The sequence below is a fragment of the Rhineura floridana genome, chromosome 5 (genome assembly GCF_030035675.1).
Source record: "Rhineura floridana isolate rRhiFlo1 chromosome 5, rRhiFlo1.hap2, whole genome shotgun sequence".
In the NCBI taxonomy this organism is placed as follows: Eukaryota; Metazoa; Chordata; class Lepidosauria; order Squamata; family Rhineuridae; genus Rhineura; species Rhineura floridana.
The window spans coordinates 26,648,598-26,669,721 of NC_084484.1; the positions used below are offsets into that span (position 1 = coordinate 26,648,598).

The 21,124-nt window shown below is 44.9% G+C and overlaps 1 protein-coding gene across 22 annotated transcripts in view; it reads right to left on the reverse strand.

Moving 5' to 3' along the window:
- Positions 1 to 21,124, reverse strand: part of MYCBP2 (MYC binding protein 2) — a 232,347-nt gene that overhangs the window by 19,265 nt on the left and 191,958 nt on the right. For all 22 annotated transcript variants that reach the window (XM_061630039.1, XM_061630037.1, XM_061630046.1 and 19 more), the window contains 4 exons: positions 11,606 to 11,872; positions 11,170 to 11,453; positions 10,965 to 11,061; positions 10,527 to 10,646 (listed from right to left, as the gene is read on the reverse strand). In XM_061630039.1, coding sequence (XP_061486023.1) covers positions 10,527 to 10,646; positions 10,965 to 11,061; positions 11,170 to 11,453; positions 11,606 to 11,872 — 768 coding nt within the window. The remainder of the gene's footprint in view (positions 1 to 10,526; positions 10,647 to 10,964; positions 11,062 to 11,169; positions 11,454 to 11,605; positions 11,873 to 21,124) is intronic.

A 21,124-nucleotide genomic window follows, 5' to 3' on the forward strand; every position in this document is an offset into this window, starting at 1 on the left:
ATGAAAATCCATTAATGTTGCATAGCTATCAAAATTGAGAATTTCCTTTCCATATACAAAACAATAGCTCTGCCCAAGGAGTGCCTTTTAAAAACTGTAACATTACATACAAAGCACACTGCCTAGCAGATCTGTACTGGCTAAGACATTTTATTTTCCTCCAATGGGAATATAACAGAAAAGTCTTGCAATAGTAAATGTATAATTATATTACATTAGATGCTTTTGTTAGCAGTGTTCCTTCTTTTGAGATCATTACTCTTTATTGAATTTTATTATAAATACAGGAAATACAATGGACCGGCACCAATAGTCCACAGTATAAGTGTAAAAACATTTCACTTTCAGCTACTAGCTCCAAATTGTAGATTAAGGTTGTATATGTATTGTACTTTGAAAATCAGCCAGGAAACACTCCCAGAAAAGATTACGTCTTAGGGCTGTGCATGGGCCCTCTGATTTGATTTGCAGCTCTAATTTGTAAATATAGATCATGCTCAATCTGGTCCGGATCTGGATCCAGATATTACAACTCTCCAGACATCCCTTTGACTTACTTTGCGAAACCAAAACAGCCATAACTTTCTTGTTTTATGACCTAGAGACATGACATTTGGAGACATGGCAACTGCTATATAGGTGATTAAACCTGCCAAGTTGCAAGTGGACAGCTTCAGGGGATTTTCATGTTAGCCACCTTTTAATTTTAAAATGTTTTTAAATTAAAACAGATATAACAGCTTTGTTTTTTTCACACAGGGACATGGAATCTGGTAACATGATAGCCCCTATAGAGAGAATTAACCCTGCCAGAGTTCATGTGGGTAGCTTCAGGAATTTTCATGCTAGCCACCTTTAAAGTTTCTAAGAAAGGTTTTTTTAAAAAAAGGCTGTCATATAGTAGCCAGATTGCCAACAGCAAGTGAGGGAAAAATACTATTTAAAGTTAATAATATTCACTGTGGTTAGCAATTAGAAATAATAATAATTCTTAACTCAGAATGCTGGTTAATATGCGCACAAGGTTTGACTGGCTAGCTGGTTGTTAATAACAACAACAACAACAACAACAACAATAATGAATTCCATAATTGATTTGTACAGATCTATAGCTCAAAACAGTCTCTAATGAACCCAGACAAGGTGTCTCTGAAATAACAGAAGTTTTACTTACCGTGAACTTCTGTTTGATGTTGGCAGTGGAGAATATTCTCTAGATCTGGGCTCCTGCTGGGAGGAAGGGCGGGATACAAATTAAATAAATAAATAAATAAATAAAAGGGATGATACCTCCCACTGGATTGACAGGCAGGGTCCATAATCTCCAAGGGGAGGAGTCAACCCACCCTCCAGTCCGACTGGTAGAGCAAGAACCACTCCTCAACCCCACATCAACGCAGCAAGGAACAACTCCAGGCCATAGGAAAGTAACCTAAAGGTACTCCCTACAGAGGTCAAGAATCATGCACTCATGAGAACAGGCGCATGAACCATATAACACGAAAGAGACAACCTAAACACGCTAACGATGTAGGACAAAGACAGAAGCCACAAGAACCAATGTAGGGAGAATGTCCTCCAATGTCAACAACAAACAGAAGTTCATGGTAAGTAAAACTTCCATTTTTGCCTGTTGGCAGTGGAATACATTCTTTAGGATGAGCAGTAACAGAGCAATATCCCTGGTTCCCAGGTGGGCTTCCTCTGCCCCTATCTTACTGCTGAACAATCCTCTGAAGAACCTTCCTGCCAAATGCCACATCAGGTGATGAAAAACATCTATTTTGTAATGTTTAACGAAAGTATGTGGTGTAGCCCATGTGGCGGCCCTACAAATGTCCACTACCAGAAAATTACCTTTAAAGGCAGCAGACACAGCAATCCCCCTTATGCAATGCACAGTGAGCCACCCGGAGGCTCCTTGCCCAGTGCCAGGTAGGCCTGAGAGACTGCAGAACGAAGCCAATGAGAAATGGAGGAAGAAGAAACCTTCTTCCCCTTAGAGGGGCTTGAAAATGAAACAAACAGTGATTCGGAACATCGAATCTCCAACGTTCAGTGCAAATAAAATTGTAGAACACATCGCACATCCAGAAAATGCCAACACCTCTCCTGATAACAAGATGGGTTTGAACAAAAGGAGGGAAGGACAATTTCCTGTGCCCTGTGGAAAACTGAATTCACTTAGGGTAAAAAGGATGGATCAGCATGCAAAACAATCTTATCCTGGTGAAAAATACTTAGCTGCAGGTTGGCTGAAAGAACCCCTAATTCTGACACCCTCCTAGCCAACGTAACCATAACCAGGAAGACCGCCTTGAATGTAAGGATATTCATGGGACAAATCACCAGAGGTCTGAAGGGGGAACTAGTCAGGGCAGACAGAACCCAATTAAGGTTGCAAGAGGGAAACCTATGGAATACCTGAGGAGAAATGAGAGACACGAGAGACATCCCGTTGAGCAATCGTCTGTACAAGGGATAGGAAGACAAAGTCTTAACACCCAAACTGGAGAAAATACTACTAAGAACTGCTGCCTGCCTCTTAATAGTACTGGAACTTAAGCCCTTGTCCACCCCGGCTTGCAAGAAACCTAGAAAGTCTGTAACCTCCCTGGATAACGGGCCCACTTTTTCCCCGAGAACACCAAGCCAGAAAAGCTTTCCATGTTGAACTGTATACCTTTGTAGAGGCCCACCGGGAAGACAGCAATGTGTCCGAAACCTTACCCATGAATCCCAACTGTGTCAGCCAGATCTGTTCAGCTGCTAGGCTGTCAGCTGGAAGAGCCGTTATCCGGGATGAACTACTGGCCCCTGAATCAACAAATCGGGAAAGACAGGAAGGAGCCATGGTGCTGTCATGTGTAAGAGATTGGGAAACCACAGCCTCTGAGGCCAATGAGGGGTCACAAGAATCATCTCTGCCTGATTCTGCGTGATTTTCTGTAGGGTTTGCTGAATCAAGACAAAGGGTAGAAAGGCTTAGATGAGACCTGGGGACCAGGCCACCTCCAGCACATCCATCCCCCAAGCCATGGGACATAGTAGATGTGTCAGAGTAGCTGGGTTTCTCTGGCACTGCAAAGTGGTCTACTATCATAGAGAACACTCCTGGATGCAATTGCCATTCTGTCTCCCTTATGGCAGTCCAACTCAGCCAATCCACCATGACATTTTCCAGACGCGCCAGATGTTCTGCCTTCAGAGACAGCAGGCTTGAGCTCCATCCAGTGAAGGAGACTGTTGGCCTTGGAGACCAAAGCTGCTGACCGAGTCCCCCCACTTGTTCACATATGCCTTGGCACATACATTGTTGGTGTGCACAAGCAGATGAGAATCCTTGACCTCCAACTCCAAGGCTTCCAGTCCCAGAGAGACAGCCCAAAGTTCCAACACATTCATGTTCATCAGGGATTCCTCCGTAGTCCATGTGCCTTGTACAACTGTTTGGCTTAAATGGGGCCCCCAGCCATAGAGACTGGGATCAATAGTTAACACCAGACGTTGCATTTCCCCCAGACTTCTCCCTTCGGTGAATCTCTGAGGAGAAATTCACCATAGTGACTCCTGCTTTAGGCTATGAGAAACAGAGAGGAGAATCTTCTGACGGGTTGCAATCTGGTCCTGAAAGGGCAACAGAAGGAGCTGAAGATGGCGAGAATGGAACTCAGCCCATTGAATCAGATTGTATGCAGAAATCAGAAGGCCCTGCAGGTGAGCCAGGGACATCAAGTCCTGTTGGCTATTAAACCGAGAAAGCAGAGGTTAAATTTCCACAAGTGAGCTACGTGACTTAGCAGCGAAAGTTGGCAGAGCTCGAGCCATCTTCAAGGACACGTTGCTAAGAAACCTAGGCTCGGGCAGCTGGCTTTATCTATATAGAGGGCCAGCAGACACTTATGAGTGTGGGGGTCGAGGAGTTTGTACAGAGAGAGCTTGTGATATATTGTCAGTAAAGTGACTCTTAAAACTTATTGCTTGTCCAGCTCATTGCTTCAACTGGCATCTAGCCTGTCACTATACTGTTCTGCATCCTGGGCATCTGCTTGCGCCAGATACAACATCCAACAAGTGGTAGCAGAGGATGGTTACCTGGTGCTGAGGATTGCAGAAAAGCGGCAGAGAAAAGCCAGAACTGCAGACCAGTGAGTAAAACAGTAGAAAGACGGAGAAACCGAAAGCTGAGCTGAAAGCTGTGAGAGAGCCGTGGGAATAACTGACTGAAGGACAGAGGTGAGAAGCTCTAATTACAAAGGCGGTGAACTGTGAAAAGCAAAAATATGTCTGTTATGTTATCGGCCGGGATTCCCTTGGAAAGGCTGACAGGGAAAAATTATGGCACTTGGAAACAGAGAATGCAGGCTTTTCTAGTGAAAGAAGACCTGTGGAAAGCTATCGCAGAAGACCCACCCGCCGTAGTGCCAATTCCAGCAGATTGGAGAAGGCTGGATGAGAGGGCAAAGGCGTTAATTGTTCTTGCTATTGATGATTCTCAATTACTGCACGTGCGTGATGCAACAACGGCAAAAGAAACCTGGGAAACTTTAAGAAATATTCATGTGAGAAAGACTGCCAGTTCTAAAATATATCTTGCCAGAAGATTGTATCAGATGCGCTTATCTGGAGATACAACCATGTCAGAGCATTTGTTGGAAATAAACAGACTGTTTACTGAGTTATCAGAACGTGAAATTGAACATTCTCAAACGCAAAAAGTGTATATCACATTAGCTTCACTAGATTCATGTTATGATAGTCTGGTGAGCTCTTTGGAAGCAATGGACGATGCAAATCTCAATATGGATTATATAGAAGGCAAACTTTTACAAGAATTCCAAAGGAGGCAGGAAATGGCAAAGCAGGAAAAGACTGAGTCTAAACACAACGTGGAAAAACAGAACAACAAAGCTGCACAAGAGAGACTGTATGGACAAAAAGCATGTTATTTTTGTGGTTCCAGGCAACATCTACAAAGGAATTGTGAAGCAAGAAGAAGAGGAAGAGGAAGAAAACCATGTGTACAGGTGATCTATGCTAGTAAGAATAAGCAATGTATTAACAATGAGCAGGGAAATAACTGTAAAGATTTATGGGCAATTGACAGTGGGGCAACAAATAGTATAATCAAAGATAAATCTATGTTTCATACATTTTGTGACGTAGAGGATCATGTAATAATGGCTGATGGATCTAAGAAACAGATCAAAAGTAGGGGTACAGTGAAATTAGCAGGTTTCAATACCATTCTGACAGATGTGCTGTTTGTTCCTGATATCAAATGTAACATTATGGCTGTGTCGAAACTCAATGAAATGGGGTTCACAGTAATGTTCAAAAGGGGTTCAGTGCATGTAATGAGAGGAGAAAAAATATTCATGAAAGGAATAGTGAGGGACTCATTGTTCTTCTTACATGTGAAACAAACAAATCATGTACTCATGTGTGCTAATAAGAAACCCCATAATAATTGTGTTCATTTATGGCACAGAAAACTAGGCCATATAGGATATGAAAATGTGGTGAAAACAACAGAGAACAGTAATGATGTGACATTGAGAAACTGTGAAAAATATGTAGACTGCCACGTGTGTAAACAAACTAGGGCAGTTGTGGCTGCAAAGAACAAAGAAGCCATGCCCAGTACAAATGCACCTTATCAATTAATACACGTGGACTTAGTGGGGCCATTTCAACCTACTCAGGGGGGTGCAAGATATTTCCTGACAATAGTTGATGATTTTTCAAAATTCTGCACTGTTTATTTACTAAAAGCTAAAAGTGAAGCTGCAGAGAAACTGAAAAGATTTATTACAAAAATTGAAGTGCAGTTTGGTGTCAAAATACAGAGAATAAGATCAGATCAAGGAGGAGAGTTCTTAGGACACTCTTTTACTGAATACTTGGATAAAAGAGGAATAAAACAGGAGTTAACAGCCCCTTATAGTCCTCATCAGAACGGGTTAGCTGAACGCTGGAACAGGTTGCTTCAGGACTCATTAAGATCAATGCTATGTGACTCCTCTTTAACGCAAGGTTTCTGGGGAGAGTGTGTTCTGTATTCAGCTTACATTCAAAACAGAATATTCCATAAGGCCACTGGAATGTCTCCTTATCAGAAATTGTATGACAGAAAACCCAGATTAAACCATTTGATTAGGTTTGGAGCAGAATGCTGGGTACATGTTCCCAAAAATAAAGGGACAGGGAATCTGCAAAGGAGAGCAGACAAAGGGTATATGCTGGGATTTGAAAACACGTATTACAGAATATGGCTGCCAAAACAAAGGTCTGTAGTGTTAAGCAGAAGCGTGCAAGCAATAGAGCAGGATTGGGAAGAGAAAACATATGTGGAGTTGGGAAACACTGAAGGTAGTAATGAACAAGAACAGGCAGACACAGTACCAATAAAACAAGAAGAAACAGGCAGCAGTAGTGAATCAAGTTCTAGCTCTGAGAGAGAAACAGAGGAATCGCCAGACACAGACACTAAGGCAGAAATACAACCACGCAGATCAGAGAGAACAACAAAAGGGATTCCACCTGTTAGATTTAAAATAAATTCCATTAAACATATCGACTTCAGTGACTGGAAAAAGTGGGATGATGGAAATCATGAAGAGCAATGAAATGTAATGAAAATGATGCTGAGATTGCAATGGAGTAACTGTATTACAAATAAAAGTGATGTAAACTGGAATAAAAGGAAATGTATCAGAAGAATAAAACCAAATGATGTAAATGTACTGACATGTAAAATGTAACACATGTAAATGGAAGAGAAATGTAACTGGCTGAATGTGGAAATTTAAGGTGGGGGATTGTTGGCTATTAAACCGAGAAAGCAGAGGTTAAATTTCCACAAGTGAGCTACGTGACTTAGCAGCGAAAGTTGGCAGAGCTCGAGCCATCTTCAAGGACACGTTGCTAAGAAACCTAGGCTCGGGCAGCTGGCCTTATCTATATAGAGGGCCAGCAGACACTTATGAGTGTGGGGGTCGAGGAGTTTGTACAGAGAGAGCTTGTGATATATTGTCAGTAAAGTGACTCTTAAAACTTATTGCTTGTCCGGCTCATTGCTTCAACTGGCATCTAGCCTGTCACTATACTGTTCTGCATCCTGGGCATCTGCTTGCGCCAGATACAACATCCAACAAGTCCATCTGGTCTGCAGACCTCACTTGAAGAACAGCAGAGGTGATCTTTTCCACCCACTATGGGATGTCATTTCGAACTGATGTGCGTCAAGCTGTACCCCTAAATGAGGGTTTGAGATGGAATCAGGGAGCTTTTCTCGTTCACAATGAAGCTCAAGAGGGTAAGCCAACTCAGTGTCATTCTGGTATCCATTACACAAGCCTGCCTTGATGGGAATCGAACCAGGATGTCATCTAAGTATGGGGGAAGACAAACCCACTTTGTCCTGAGAAAGGCCATCAATGCCACCAGCACCGAAGAGAGGCCAAAGGGCAAAGCCCCATACTGGTACTGCAGCCCGTTGTAAGTGAACCTGAGAAACCTGCAATGGGCTTTCAGGATTGGGATGTGAGGATATGCCTCAGAGAGGTCAACTGAGGACACCCAATCGCCCTTTCATAGTGACGCAATGATGGACCTCACAGTTCCCATCTTGAATCGCCTCCTGGCTACCCATGTGTTGAGCCATTTGAGATCAAGAATGGCACGGACATGACCATTTTTCTTTGGCACTAAAAAAAAGGAATAGACCCCAGATCTCCTCTCCAAGGGGGGAACCTCTTCTATTGCCTAGATATCCACCAGGTGCTTTATGGCCTGCGGGTATTTCCTGTGCTGGACTGGATCCCATGACCAAGGGGTAGGAATGAAAAAGATTGTGGGGTCTGCAGGCAAAGAGAATAATTGTGAGCAACCATATCTAACACCTACCTGTCTGAGGTCAATTCCACCCACAGGTGAGAAAACAGTAACAGGCGAGCCCGCACAGGATCCACCTGAGAGTCATGCAGAGGGGGCCTTCTTTGAAGCCTTTGAGAACTTGGAAGAGAAGAAGATGGAATCCCCGCCTCTTATACAGGAATGGCCACCTCCCCTGTTCTGTTGACCCCAACATAATATGTATAAAGAAAATCCCCTAGGATGGGAAAATTGCTGGCATGGATGAAAAAACTGCAGCTGGCGTCTTACGCTCATCCTTCTTAGCTAAGGAAGAGCCTTCCTCTTATCCCTTGTCTCAATCAAATGCTCCTACAAGGCATCACCAAATTACTTGGCCCCAGAAAAAGGCAAACCCACAAGTTTCAACTGGGATGCAGAGTCCACATCCCTCTGGCGGAGTCAAATATTACATCTGGCCACAGTGGTGGCCACCACAGTCTGAGCATCATACTGAAAAGCATCTAGAGCAGCACACGCTGCTAGAGCCGAAGCATGCAAAATCTTTTTAAACGCATCTTTCACTGGTTTAGGAACATCCACATGTGATCCTAGCTCCTCTGCCCACAAGAACACTGCCCTGGAAAACAGAGAAGATGTAGATGCCCTAAAGGCCATCAAGTCTGCCTCAAAAATACAGCATAAGGCATTCTCCATGCTTTTATTACATCCCCTTCAGAGGGAATAGCCACTGAAGAAGCCAGAGCAGCCACTGGCTGATCCACAACGGGGGCTCGAAGTTGCTGCTTAGCAATCGCTGAAGTAGTCTTTCCCTTGTTTGGGTGCACTCATTCCACCTTCCTAGCATTGCCAAATAGCTGTGGCAAAGGAACCAAAACAGGTCTGTCCTGGCCTGATGGAAAAGCCTTATTAGCCCCAGCAGAAGTAGAAGCCACAGGGTCCTCAGAAGAAACTTCCTCAGCTGACAGCTGAACTACCCTGCATGCCTTAATTAGCAGTGACTGAAAAATGTCTGAATTAAACAGTCTGGGCTGAGTAAGAACCACTTTCAACTCTTCTCCTGACAATTCCCCTTCCTCCTGATGGTGATGGGAATTGCACAGCTCTGAGTCCGAGCCCCCCTCCTGGCTAGCTGCTGGAGGAACATAAACCTGCAAAGCAATGGCTTGTTGAACAGAAGAAACAATGCCTGCCACATTAGAAGGGGCCTGTATTTCTTCCCCTACTTGAGCCCTAACTTGAAGCACCTCACCAGCACTCGACTCTGCAGCCTCCCTGGCAGGGGGACTCCTGGAGGTGGATGGAGAAGAGTAAGAAGGAGGGCTCATGGAGCTATTAGAAGATGAAGATCTGTGGGACCTTTGTCTCCTGAGGTGCTTTGAACAGGATTTGCGCTTACACCCAGACTAGTGACCCTTAGATTCCCCCAAACCTATTCCTCTTAGAGACATCAGCCACCTTTAGGGAACCTTGGGTCTCTGAGGAGATACAGGATCTCATCCAGGACATGCATTTTGGAAAGTCACGTTCTGAGGGAAATGACACTGGCTCATTCTGCATGGATGCAGGTCCACCTCCCCCCCATTGTGCAAACTTATAGAGGGGAAGACAGCACTGTGGTGGCAAGTGACACTGGGCAGGAGCACACTCGAGTCTGAGATATCCTCCTCTGCTGATCTCAACACTCAAGACGGTCTGTAGGGAAGGAAGTGGTCTTTCAGATATTTGGGACCTAAGTATTAAACACTAGTGTGAGGACTTTAAATTGCTGGCAACCAATGTAGGAGTTTTAAAACAAGGGTTATTTATTTATTTATTTAACATCCTGCCCTTCCTCCCAAAAGGAGCCCAGGGCAGCAAACAAAACACTAAAAACACTCTAAGACATCTTAAAAACAGACATTAAAATATATCAAAACAAAACATTTAAAGAAAAGCTTTAAAAACATCTCAAAAAGCAATTCCAACACAGATGCAGAGTGTTATATGAGATCTAAAGGGAACCCCAGACAATAATGTGGATGTTGCATTTTAGACCAGTTGAAGTGTCTGAGTTATCTTCACTGGTAGCGCCATGCATCATCATCATCATCATTATTTCTGATTGCTAACCACAGTGAATACTATGAACATTAAACAGTGTTTTTATTTTTCCTTCACTCACTACTGCTGTTGGCAATCTGCCTCCTATATGACGGTATCTTTTTTCAGTTTTGCAATATAAGTCAATGGGATTTCTGAAGAGTTGTAGTATCTGGATTCAGATCAGGTCCAAATCTGTCAAGACCGGATTGGATCTGATCTGTATTTACAAATCAGACTGGAGGGTTCATGCACGTTACAGTTAGACGTAATCTTATGTCATCACAGTTAGACATAATCTTTTCTGGGAGTGTCTCTCAGCTGATTTTCAAAGTACAATACATATACAACTATAATCTGCAATTTGGAGCTGGTAACTAGAAGTGAATGTTTTAAATGCTATTTGCTGCTAACGCTGTGCACTACAATAAACCAAACAAAAAACAAAACAAATGTCAGGTGGCTAAACCAGGTATAGGTGTAACAGAGGTAACAGAGGTAGATATCACTGAGGAAACCAATCCAAGCAGTAAGATGCAGTATGTAACAGATGAATCAATTGCTCTTACCCTAGTTGTTGCAATACAACGCACTGGTGATCGGAATTCTTCTTCCATTTTGGTCAATGCAATGATTGTTTCAGCAATAGCATTTTTTGTTACACGGGACCAAGCTTCAGACAAGTGACCCTACAGAAGAGAAGTAACTTAGACCATGAGTATTAATACAGTGTGGCATCATGCAGAAATGAAAATCAAAGCTAAAGTCTTTAAAATGTTACAAGCATGAAACAAAAGAATTCCTGAAAATCTAAAGAATCTTAGAGAGAGCCACAGATGGAATTTTAATGTAGCATGTATATAATGTATAATAAGATATCATGGCTTCTTCATGCTTATTGTATAATGTCATCTTATAAACAAGAGAAAAACAACTTGTGCTGTATCAATGTTAATGTAGAAAACAGAGACACAAGTACACTTGTGTTCAAGATGTTGAAAGCTTACAGCTGCCATGTCTTTAATGAGCTTAATAATGATCTCTGATATCTGTGTTGGCGTTGATCCCTTCATCCACCAGTGGCTTTCACCTCGCCTTAGATAGCTAGGGAAAAAAAACAATCAAAAAGAACAAATTATAGTATCTGTGAATATAGTGTTGCAATTTTTGAGACTGTACCTTAAATATTAAAATAATGCAACTTCTACTAACCTGGAATTGAAAATCATTGGCAATGTAACTGTGGTAACTCCTTTGCCAGCTGCAGTACCAGCTGTACCAGTTATAGTGGTTCCTTTGGCCTTTAGCTGTACAGTGAGTGCTTTGGCAATACAACCCAGGAACATGTCCAAGATACCCAGCTTATTCCAATCTCCCTTCTCCGTTGAATGAATGATATCACTTATATCTGCTGGGGGTAGTGCCTTGACCCCTATGATACTAGCCAAGCGATTAGGGGTGACTTCTGGCAGCACACGCCTCAGTAAAGATGTTACCTAGATGAAGCACCCAAGACGTTAGCTAATATTTTCATTGTCAGAGTTAATATAACTGATCATTATCAACAACTTTAACTGTGGCCTTAAACTTTCTAAATATGACTATTGTGCCTCTTTACGCAATACAAAAAGCTTTATCCTATACTAACCTGCCTCTGTACCCTGGGAGAAGCAGTATGTAGCAGTGAGAAGAGATCTTGAAGCAACGTCAGCTGCTGAGCCAAGTACTGACGCCCTACATTAGAACCGCTCAGTGCCAGCACCATGGAGAGCAGCTCAAAACAATAGGCATCAGATGAGGCATCTTCATCACTAGGCTGAGAGTTTGCATTTTCTTTGCTAGAAATGGCATGCTCCCATTCTTCACGGACACGAGTTGCTTCCATTCGGATAGCCTGTACAATATGAGCACAAACCTAACACAGAAAAACCAGATACATCAAGGTAATTTAACTTCCATCAGTCATATTATGATTCTAATGTAATTAAATTGATTTGAAACTTAATCAGTATTCCAGAATCAAACATTGGTCTTAATATAAAATCTAACTTTAATTGTGTTGACGTCATCAAATTCCGTACGCATATAGTGCAGTGCGAAATCAAGTTTTTTTGCCATTTAACCCTTCCCACTGCATTAGAACATTTTGCATGACTACACTCTGCTGAAATAAGCCATTTGTTGGAGGAAAAATTAGCTGTGCGTGAATGGAGGTGCACAAGCTTCAACTGATACCAAATGTTATACATGTGAAATGAGGGATAGGTATGCTTTTTTATATCACCACGCATTTGGTATACATGTGCAGACACTCAAGAAATGGGTCCTAAATTAAAATGTAAAGCATTTAAAAAGCTTACTTTTTTTTAGTAAACTACTTAGCTCCTACCAAAACAGGTTTTGAAATAGCCCTGTTACTTAAGCCCCCAGAAGTTAATAATCTACAATTTTATTAGCCTGCTGTACTCTTATGAGTAAAAAGCAGGCTAATAAAATGCCGCTCCTCTCCACCCGGCACCAAAAAGGGTCCAGGCGGGAGTGCTTTTACGTGAGGGGCAGGAAGAAGGGCATGAAGCCACTTCCTGCCTCTTTGGCGCCAAAAGCGCCAGCGCAGGGGGGAGAAGCAGGGGAGGCTATTGATGAGACCCTTTGGACCTACCTGTGAATGGGTCTTCTCCATGCATGTAATGATGACATCAGGTGAGACTTCAGGTCCCTATAGAGGTTGACAGCAGAACTGCTGTTCAAATTTGCAAGAGTCTTGCAGCTCTTCAACTCAGTTCTATGATGACAAGCCATGGCAGAAGGAAATAACATACGGAATAGCAGTAACACCACAAGAGGGATGTACATGAAAAAAGGAACAAGAACCCATGCAAGGATGGATCAGAAAAATTAGACAGAGACTAGATCAGAACCAGGCAGCTTCAAAAAATGAAAACCAGACTAGGGAGAGGCCCTGATGTCATCATCAAATGCATGGGGAAGATCTATTCACAAGTAGGACCAAGCAGTCTCTTTCCCCATGCATGTAGATGACATCTGGTGCGACATACCAAAGCTGCCCATGTAAGGCAGGAAAAGATTGATGGCACTGCCTATTGGCCTGGAAGCATGTGTTGCAAGGCACACCTCCCAAATGCTGCCTGAGCCAAGGCATAAATGTCTACTTTGTAGTGTTTGATGAAAGTATTAGGCCTGGGTAGCTGCCTGACAGACTTCCTGCAAGAGCACATCCAAGGAGGATTCTGCCGAAGTGGCAGCAGCCCTAGTGGAATAAGCCAAATTTTGGTTGGTAGGGGTAGGTGCAGACAAGTATATACCAATGTGATACAAGCTTTGAGACATTGAGCCAATGTGGAGGATGACCCCTCTTACCTACGGAGACCAGGTGGAAAGATACAAAGAGGGTCATTCACAGAAAGGTTTCATTCAGGAAATATATACCTTCAATGCTCTTTGTATGTCTAAGGAGTGTCGGGCGTTCTCTGAGGGGTGCACAGGTGAGGGACAGGAGATAGGGAGAATCAGCTCTTATTGATAGTGGGAAAGGAGACAGAAACTTGGGAAGAAAGTAGAGGTTAGTATAAAGAATCATCCTGTCCTTATGGAACACACACAGGTACTTGGCGACAGAAACAGCACTGAGTTCCAAAATCCGACGAGCAGATGTGATGGCAACCAAAAACAAAATTTTGAAAGATAGCAAGTGTAGAGAAACCAGTTTCTAGGTTCAAAGGGCAGCTTCTGCAGGTCAGTAAGGACTTTATGAAAATCCCAAGTAGGGAAAGGGTGTTGTGTTGGAGTTGAAGATGTAGAAAACATCTCAGTAATGGGTGAGAACCTAAGGGTTGGTTTGAGTCCTTGGACAAAAGACAAGATAAGGTGGAGGCCTAATATTTCAAGCTATTTGGCTTAAGACCCAAAGAGACCATGCTGGAGAAAGGACAACAGTTCCATAATGCCAGCCCTTTATTATTTATTTTATTTATTTATTTGTCAGATTTTTATACCGCCCGACTAGCATAGCTCTCTGGGCGGTGTACAACAAAGTGCAAATATATACAATAAAATTCCATAGTAAAATACAACAACAATGTAAAAGAATAAGGAAACTAAAAGCAATTACAACGCATCTTAAAAACTAAATTAAGTTAGATTAAAATGCCTTAGAAAAGAGGAAGGTTTTGACTTGGCGCCGGAAAGACAGTAACGTTGGCGCCAAGCGCACCTCATCAGGAAGACTATTCCAAAGTTCGGGGGCCACCACTGAGAAGGCCCTAGTTCTAGTTACCACCATCCGAGCTTCTCTATGAGTCGGAACTCGGAGGAGGGCCTTCAATGTAGAACGTAGTGTACGGGCAGGTTCATATCGGGAGAGGCGTTCCAGCAGGTATTGTGGTCCCGCGCCGTATAAGGCTTTATAGGTTAAAACCAGCACTTTGAATCTGGCCTGGAAGCATATTGGAAGCCAGTGCAAGGGGGCCAGAACAGGTGTTATGTGTTCGGACCGCTTGGTCCACGTTATCAGTCTGGCCGCCGCATTTTGCACAAGCTGTAGCTTCCGAACTGTCTTCAGAGGCAGCCTTACGTAGAGCACATTGCAGTAATCCAATCGCGAGGTTACCAGAGCATGTACCACTGATGTGAGGTCCTCCCTGCTCAGGTAGGGACGTAGTTGGGCTACCAACCGAAGTTGGTAGAACGCATTCCGTGCCACCGAGGCTACTTGAGCCTCAAGTGACAAGGAAGGATCTAAAAAGACTCCCAAACTACAAACCCGCTCCTTTAGGGGGAGTGTAACCCCGTCCAGGACAGGGTGTATATCCACCACCTGATCAGAGAAGCCACGCACCAACAGCATCTCAGTCTTGTCTGGATTGAGCCTCAGTTTGTTAGCTCTCATCCAGTCCATTATCGCGGCCAGGCAACGATTCAGCACATTGACAGCCTCACCTGAAGACGATGAAAAGGAGAAGTAGAGTTGCGTGTCATCAGCATACTGATGACAACGCACTCCAAAACTCCTGATGACCGCACCCAACGGCTTCATGTAGATGTTGAAAAGCATGGGAGACAGAACTGACCTGTGGGACTCCACATTGGAGAACCCACGGTGTCGAGCAGTGTTCCCCAAGCACTACCTTCTGGAGACGACCCACCAAGTAGGAGCGGAACCACTGCCAAGCAGTACCACCAACTCCCAACTCCGCCAGCCTCTCCAGAAGGATACCATGGTCGATGGTATCAAAAGCCGCTGAGAGATCAAGGAGAATCAACAGAGTTACACTCCCTCCGTCCCTCTCCCAACATAGGTCATCATACAGGGCGACCAAGGCTGTCTCGGTGCCAAAACCGGGCCTAAAACCTGATTGAAATGGGTCTAGATAATCGGTTTCATCCAACAGCGCCTGGAGCTGGCCAGCAACCACTCGTTCCAAGATCTTGCCCAGGAATGGAACGTTCGCTACTGGTCTGTAGCTGTTGAAATTTTCTGGGTCCAAGGAAGGTTTTTTCAGAAGTGGTCTCACTGCCGCCTCTTTCAGACGGCCAGGGACCACTCCCTCTCGTAAAGAGGCATTTATCACTTCCCTGGCCCAACCAGATGTTCCATCCCTGCTAGTTTTTATAAGCCAAGAGGGGCAAGGATCTAGTACCGAAGTGGTTGCACGCACCTGTCCAAGCACCTTGTCCACGTCCTCGAGCTGAACCAACTGAAACTCATCCAATAAAACATGATAAGACTGTGCTCCGGACACCTCACTAGGATCAACTGCTATAAACTGGGAGTCTAAGTCCCGGCGGATGCATAAGATCTTATTCTGGAAGTGTCCAGCAAACTCATCACAGCGGGTTACCGATAACTCTACTACGTCCTGAGGGCCAGAATGCAGTAGCCCTCGGACAACTCTAAAAAGCTCCGCTGGGCGGCAAAGAGATGACTTGATAGTGGCAGCAAAATGTTGTTTTTTTGCCACCCTCACCGCTCTTGAGTACAGCTTAATGGAAGCACTTACCAGCTCATAATTGCATCCATCGGGAGTTCGCCTCCACTTCCGCTCAAGCCGCCTCCTATCTTGTTTCATCGCTCTCAGCTCTGGAGTATACCATGGAGCTGTATGAGCTCTACACAGGAGATGGCGTGCAGGAGCAATCATGTCAACAGCCTGGGTCATCTCCGCATTCCACAGTTCGACCAGGGCTTCGACAGGAGCGCCAGTCTTATCAGCCGGAAAATCCCCCAGAGCCCTTTGAAAACCTTCAGGATCCATTAGTCTCCGGGGGCGGACCAATTTAGTAGGTCCCCCACCCTTGCAGAGGGGAAAAGCCACTGAAAGTCTAAACTTCAGCAAGCGGTGATCTGTCCATGACAAAGGGAGAGATGTAAAACTCCCCACATCCAGATCACCATCCCCATGTCCAGTAGCAAAAATAAGATCTAGAGTGTGCCCCGACATATGTGTTGGGCCACTAACATATTGGGACAGCCCCATGGTTGTCATGGAAGCCATGAAGTCCTGAGCTGCCACAGATAAAGTAGCCTCGGCATGGATGTTGAGATCCCCCAGTACCAATAGTCTGGGGGATCTCAGCAATACCTCCGAGACCACTTCCGTCAGCTCAGTTAGGGAAGCTGTTGGGCAGCAAGGTGGGCAGTACACCAACAGGATTCCCAGTCTGTCCCTCTGACCCAAGACAAGGTGCAAACACTCCAGACCCGTAACTACATGGACATGGTGCTTGATGAGTGAGATGGAACTCCTGTAGACCACAGCGACCCCACCTCCCCGACCCTCGGATCTACCATGATGCTGAACCAAGTACCCAGGTGGGCAGAGCTGGGAAAGACTAACTCCTCCCTGTTCACCCACCCAGGTCTCGGTTATACATGCCAGATCGGCTGCCTCATCCACAATCAGATCATGGACGAGGGAGGTTTTATTATGCACCGATCTGGCATTTAAAAGCAGCAACTGGAGATCCGAGGGCAGGCTGAGAGGATAACCAACAACCCTGCGGGTGTGCGAAGGACCGGAACAAGGCACAGTCAGTACATGTCTGGGCCGCGTTCCCCTTACCTGGCATGTCCTTTGCACAACGCCATACCTCCCTCTGCCCGTCACTACACTAATTGGGGCCCCCTCAAGTTCCCCCGATTGATGATAAAACCCCTTTCCCAGGCACATAATGAAACTTATATACAAACACACGCACTCATTCACATCAGACACAATCACATATACACACTAGCACTCATTCAAAAAGCAAATACACCAACACAATCCCCACACTCTGTACAGGCAGGCATCAACGTCAACGCCTCTCTTCGCCCAACAAAGTTATAGGTATTAACATATATCGTACATCAGACACACAATCACTACATATGCACTACATACACACCACAATCCAACAGACAACAAACAAAACATACACACACACATACACTCACACCACACACCTCCCACCCCCTACACAAAGCAAGAGCCACTATAACTGGCAGCTAAAATAAAGTGCTGTAAGTAGATGCTGAAAACAGTAACAGCAGCCGCTCTTCCTCGCTGGACAGCAAACGATGTTCTTCTTCCGGCAGGCAAAGGTCTCCCAAGCCACTCAGCCAGTCAGTCTATACATTCCTCCAAGGAGGAACAGGTGAAAAGATTTGATTATTCAGAGCTGGCTGAGTACCTGGGACCTAGTCCTGTAAGATGTAGCTAAGTGGGAGCAGTTCAACAGGAAAGTGTAGTGATGATGACAATCAAAGGAGAACAGCAGCAGTAATAGCAGACATCAATAGTAGCTCTCCCTCCCTGGCCAACTGACTTAAAGTGCTATATGTAAAGTGCTGTATGTAGAAACTGCGAATGGCGGTAACAGCTGCTCTCCTCCTTGGGCAGCGGAGATGTTCCTCATCATGCAGGCAGCTCTCCTCCTTGGGCAGCGGAGATGTTCCTCTTCATGCAGGCAGTGGGTCTCCCAAACCACTCAACCAGGAATCCATGTATCTCTCGAAAAGAGGGGCAGATGGAAGACGTCAGCCACAACTCAGCAAGAGAAGCAGAAGCAGCTGAATAATACAGCTGTCTGGTGTCGCCTCTCATGTATGATATTCTTGGGTTGACTCCCCTCCCTCTGGCCAAAACTACCGAGTCATAGGTGATGAGGCATAAGTTTACAAGGAGTCAGGTCTTTCACCAGGTCCCACTGGTGGAGTGTACCTGACAAGGACGACAACAACACAGCAACAGCAACAGCAGGTAGATGGTACACTTATCTTATATAGCTGTAGCTGGAGTTCTTGTCTCATCCCTTATAGTACTCCAACCTCTGAGTTGCAAAATGGTTGGGAAGTGGTTCCTTCAACTGCAATTCAGCTTCCAAGGCCGCTACAGCAAAGTTCAGCATAACAATTCAGATAGACAGAAGAATGCAATTAAGATAAAGTTGATGTATTTACGTTCTTCTCTGGCTGAAGGTCCGGGGGAGTGTAGTAAATTGTAGCAACAGAAAGATTGCAGAGCGTTCAGCAACATGTCCACTGCTCAGGGCGCCATTTTTAAGGATGAAGGGCCTTTCCTCTAACTGACAGAAAACCTTCCATGTTGTTTGATACATCTGAAGTGTTGATGGGTGCCTTGAGGACAACACAGTATCAGTCACGGAAAAGGGAAGGCCCATCTTGAGGAAGCATGCCCTTTCAATTTCCAGGTATCAATAGCCAGTCAAGCAGGATCCGGATGCAGAAACTGACCCTGAAATAGCAGGTCTGAGCACAGGCCATGGGGGAGTCACCGTCAAATTGATCAGATCGGAAAACCAGGGTCTTTGTCGGCAAAAGGGAGCCACCAGTAGAACTGCTGCCTTCTTCAAGAACTGGAAGAGGAGTGGAAACAGAGGGAAGGCAGAGAGAGCCATGGAGAAGCTAGGGCATATATCCCCTCTGCTGATGTAACCAGAAGAACCTGGGAAACTGACAATTGTAGGGAGACACAAAGAGGTCCACCTGAAATGTCCCAAAGCTGTTTTCCAACATTTGGAAGATCTGAGGGTGAAGACTCCACTTGTTATTGTGAAGTTATTTCTGGCTTAGTCAATTAGCCTACATGTTGTAGTGCCCTCATAGATGATCAGCTGTTGAGAGACTCTAGATGCTGCTCTATCCAGTGGAGCAGGAGAGAAGCTTCCTCCTGAAGCCCTAATGATTTTTGATCCACCCTGCTGATGGATGTGGGCTTTTGCAGTTGTGTTGTTGGTGTGCATACCACCTCCAAATGCCTCTAAGATGCAAAGTGCTCAGCTGCCAGGCAGGCTGCCCAGAGCTCCAAAAGACTGATGGGGAGTGTGGTCTCTTCCAGTGACCAGAGCCTCCAGACCATCTGCCCATCGCATAGAGCACCCAGCCTGCCAGACTGGCATCCAATGTGATGACTGTCCTGGGGGATTCCACAAGAGCAACCTGGCTCCAAAGATTCAACTCCTGAAGCCACCACTAGAAAGAAAGGTGAACTGATGTGGGCACATAAACCCAGACATGCTTCCTGATGGCAATGTCACTCTGAAAGTGACGCAGGGCCTATTGAAGGGAGCAGGTGTAATGCCTCATCCAGGGGTGACTTGCATCAAGGATACCAGGAAACCCGAGATCCATGCCAACACCAGAAGTACTACAAATGACTTGTGCATAATGGACCTCACCACTGACTGGATCCTGGTGACATGATCTGGTGCCAAAGACATGATGCCAAGTCATGTGTCTATGAAGATTCCCAGATGAATGATGGGTTGAGATGGGAGGGAGTGACTCTAGACTACATTGACTAGGAACCCCACATCATTCAAAGAAGCTAGAGTGATTTGTAGGTCCTCCGATGCTTTCATATGGAAGGATGAGTAAATCAGAAGGTTGTCCCAATAGTGGTAAACATGTATCCTCTAGAGCAGTGGTTCTTAACCTGGGATGCACGCACCCCCAGGGGTGTGAGACACTTTTTCTAGGTGTGCGAGGTGTTGTTGAAGAGATTTTAAAAATTCATTTAAATAGAAGCAGAAAATTAACTATACAACCAATAAAATAAAATTAAAATTAAAAATGAATGGTATTTTTTCAGGGGGTGCGAGAGCATATTTTGGAAATCTAAGGGGTGCTGGCAGTGGAAAAGGTTAAGAACCACTGCCCTAGAGACACAGGTGTGCTACTAGGGTAACCATGATCTTTGTAAATATCCCGGGAGCAGATGTGAGACCAAAAAGCATGGGCCTGTATTGGAAATGATGACCATAGAAGAAGAAGCTCAAGTAGCACCTGTGGAAAGGATGGACAGGCACATGAGAGGCCTTTGTCAAGTTGACTGAAGACAGAAAATCCCCAAGATGAAGGAACTCCTTGAACAACACCAGAGTCTCCATCTGGAACTTGCAATTTATGATGAACTGATTGAGGTGTGGCAGATTCAGGACCACCCAAAGTGAGCCATCACATTTGGGAACTGTAAAGAACAAGGAGCAGATGCCACAGAAGAGTTGGGTACCATTGCTGCTATCTCCAAAAAGTGGCAGATCACCTGCTGGACTCTGCTCTTCTTCTCAGGATTGTAGACCAGGGAAGGAATGAACCTGTCAGGAGGTCATGCCCCAAAGTCCAGACACAGGCCCTGCCTAAAAGTCTCCAAGACCCAGCAGTCTTACATGATGGCTGCCACTTGTGAGAAAAATTGCAGAGGCATCCTCCTACCGTCAGAAGCATGGTGTCAGAACTGGTGTTTGGAGGATTTGGACTGAGATGAAGAGGTGAACTTGTGCTGGAAGTGTTGCTATCCCCTACCTTGAAACAGTGGCCTGTTCTAGAAGGGATGAGGTCTGAATGTCTTTGCCCCTCCCTGAGGGTCTGAATGATCAAAAGGATTGAGAAGGCTGGTAGGGATGGAAATGAGCACTTGGTGTCTAAATTCCGACTAGAAGGCATGGTTTTCTCCTTGTTGTTAGACCCCAACAGCACTTCTTTCAGGGCAGAGTCACCAACATCTTGCCTCCCATGTAAAGTCCTTTAGGCAAGTTGAGAGTGTGCCTCTATATTGGCATCCCAAAGGCGAAGCCAAATAGACCTCTTAGAAAAGACCTCCACTATGAGAGTCCGGGCTGAAAACTCAGCCGTGTCCATTGAACCATC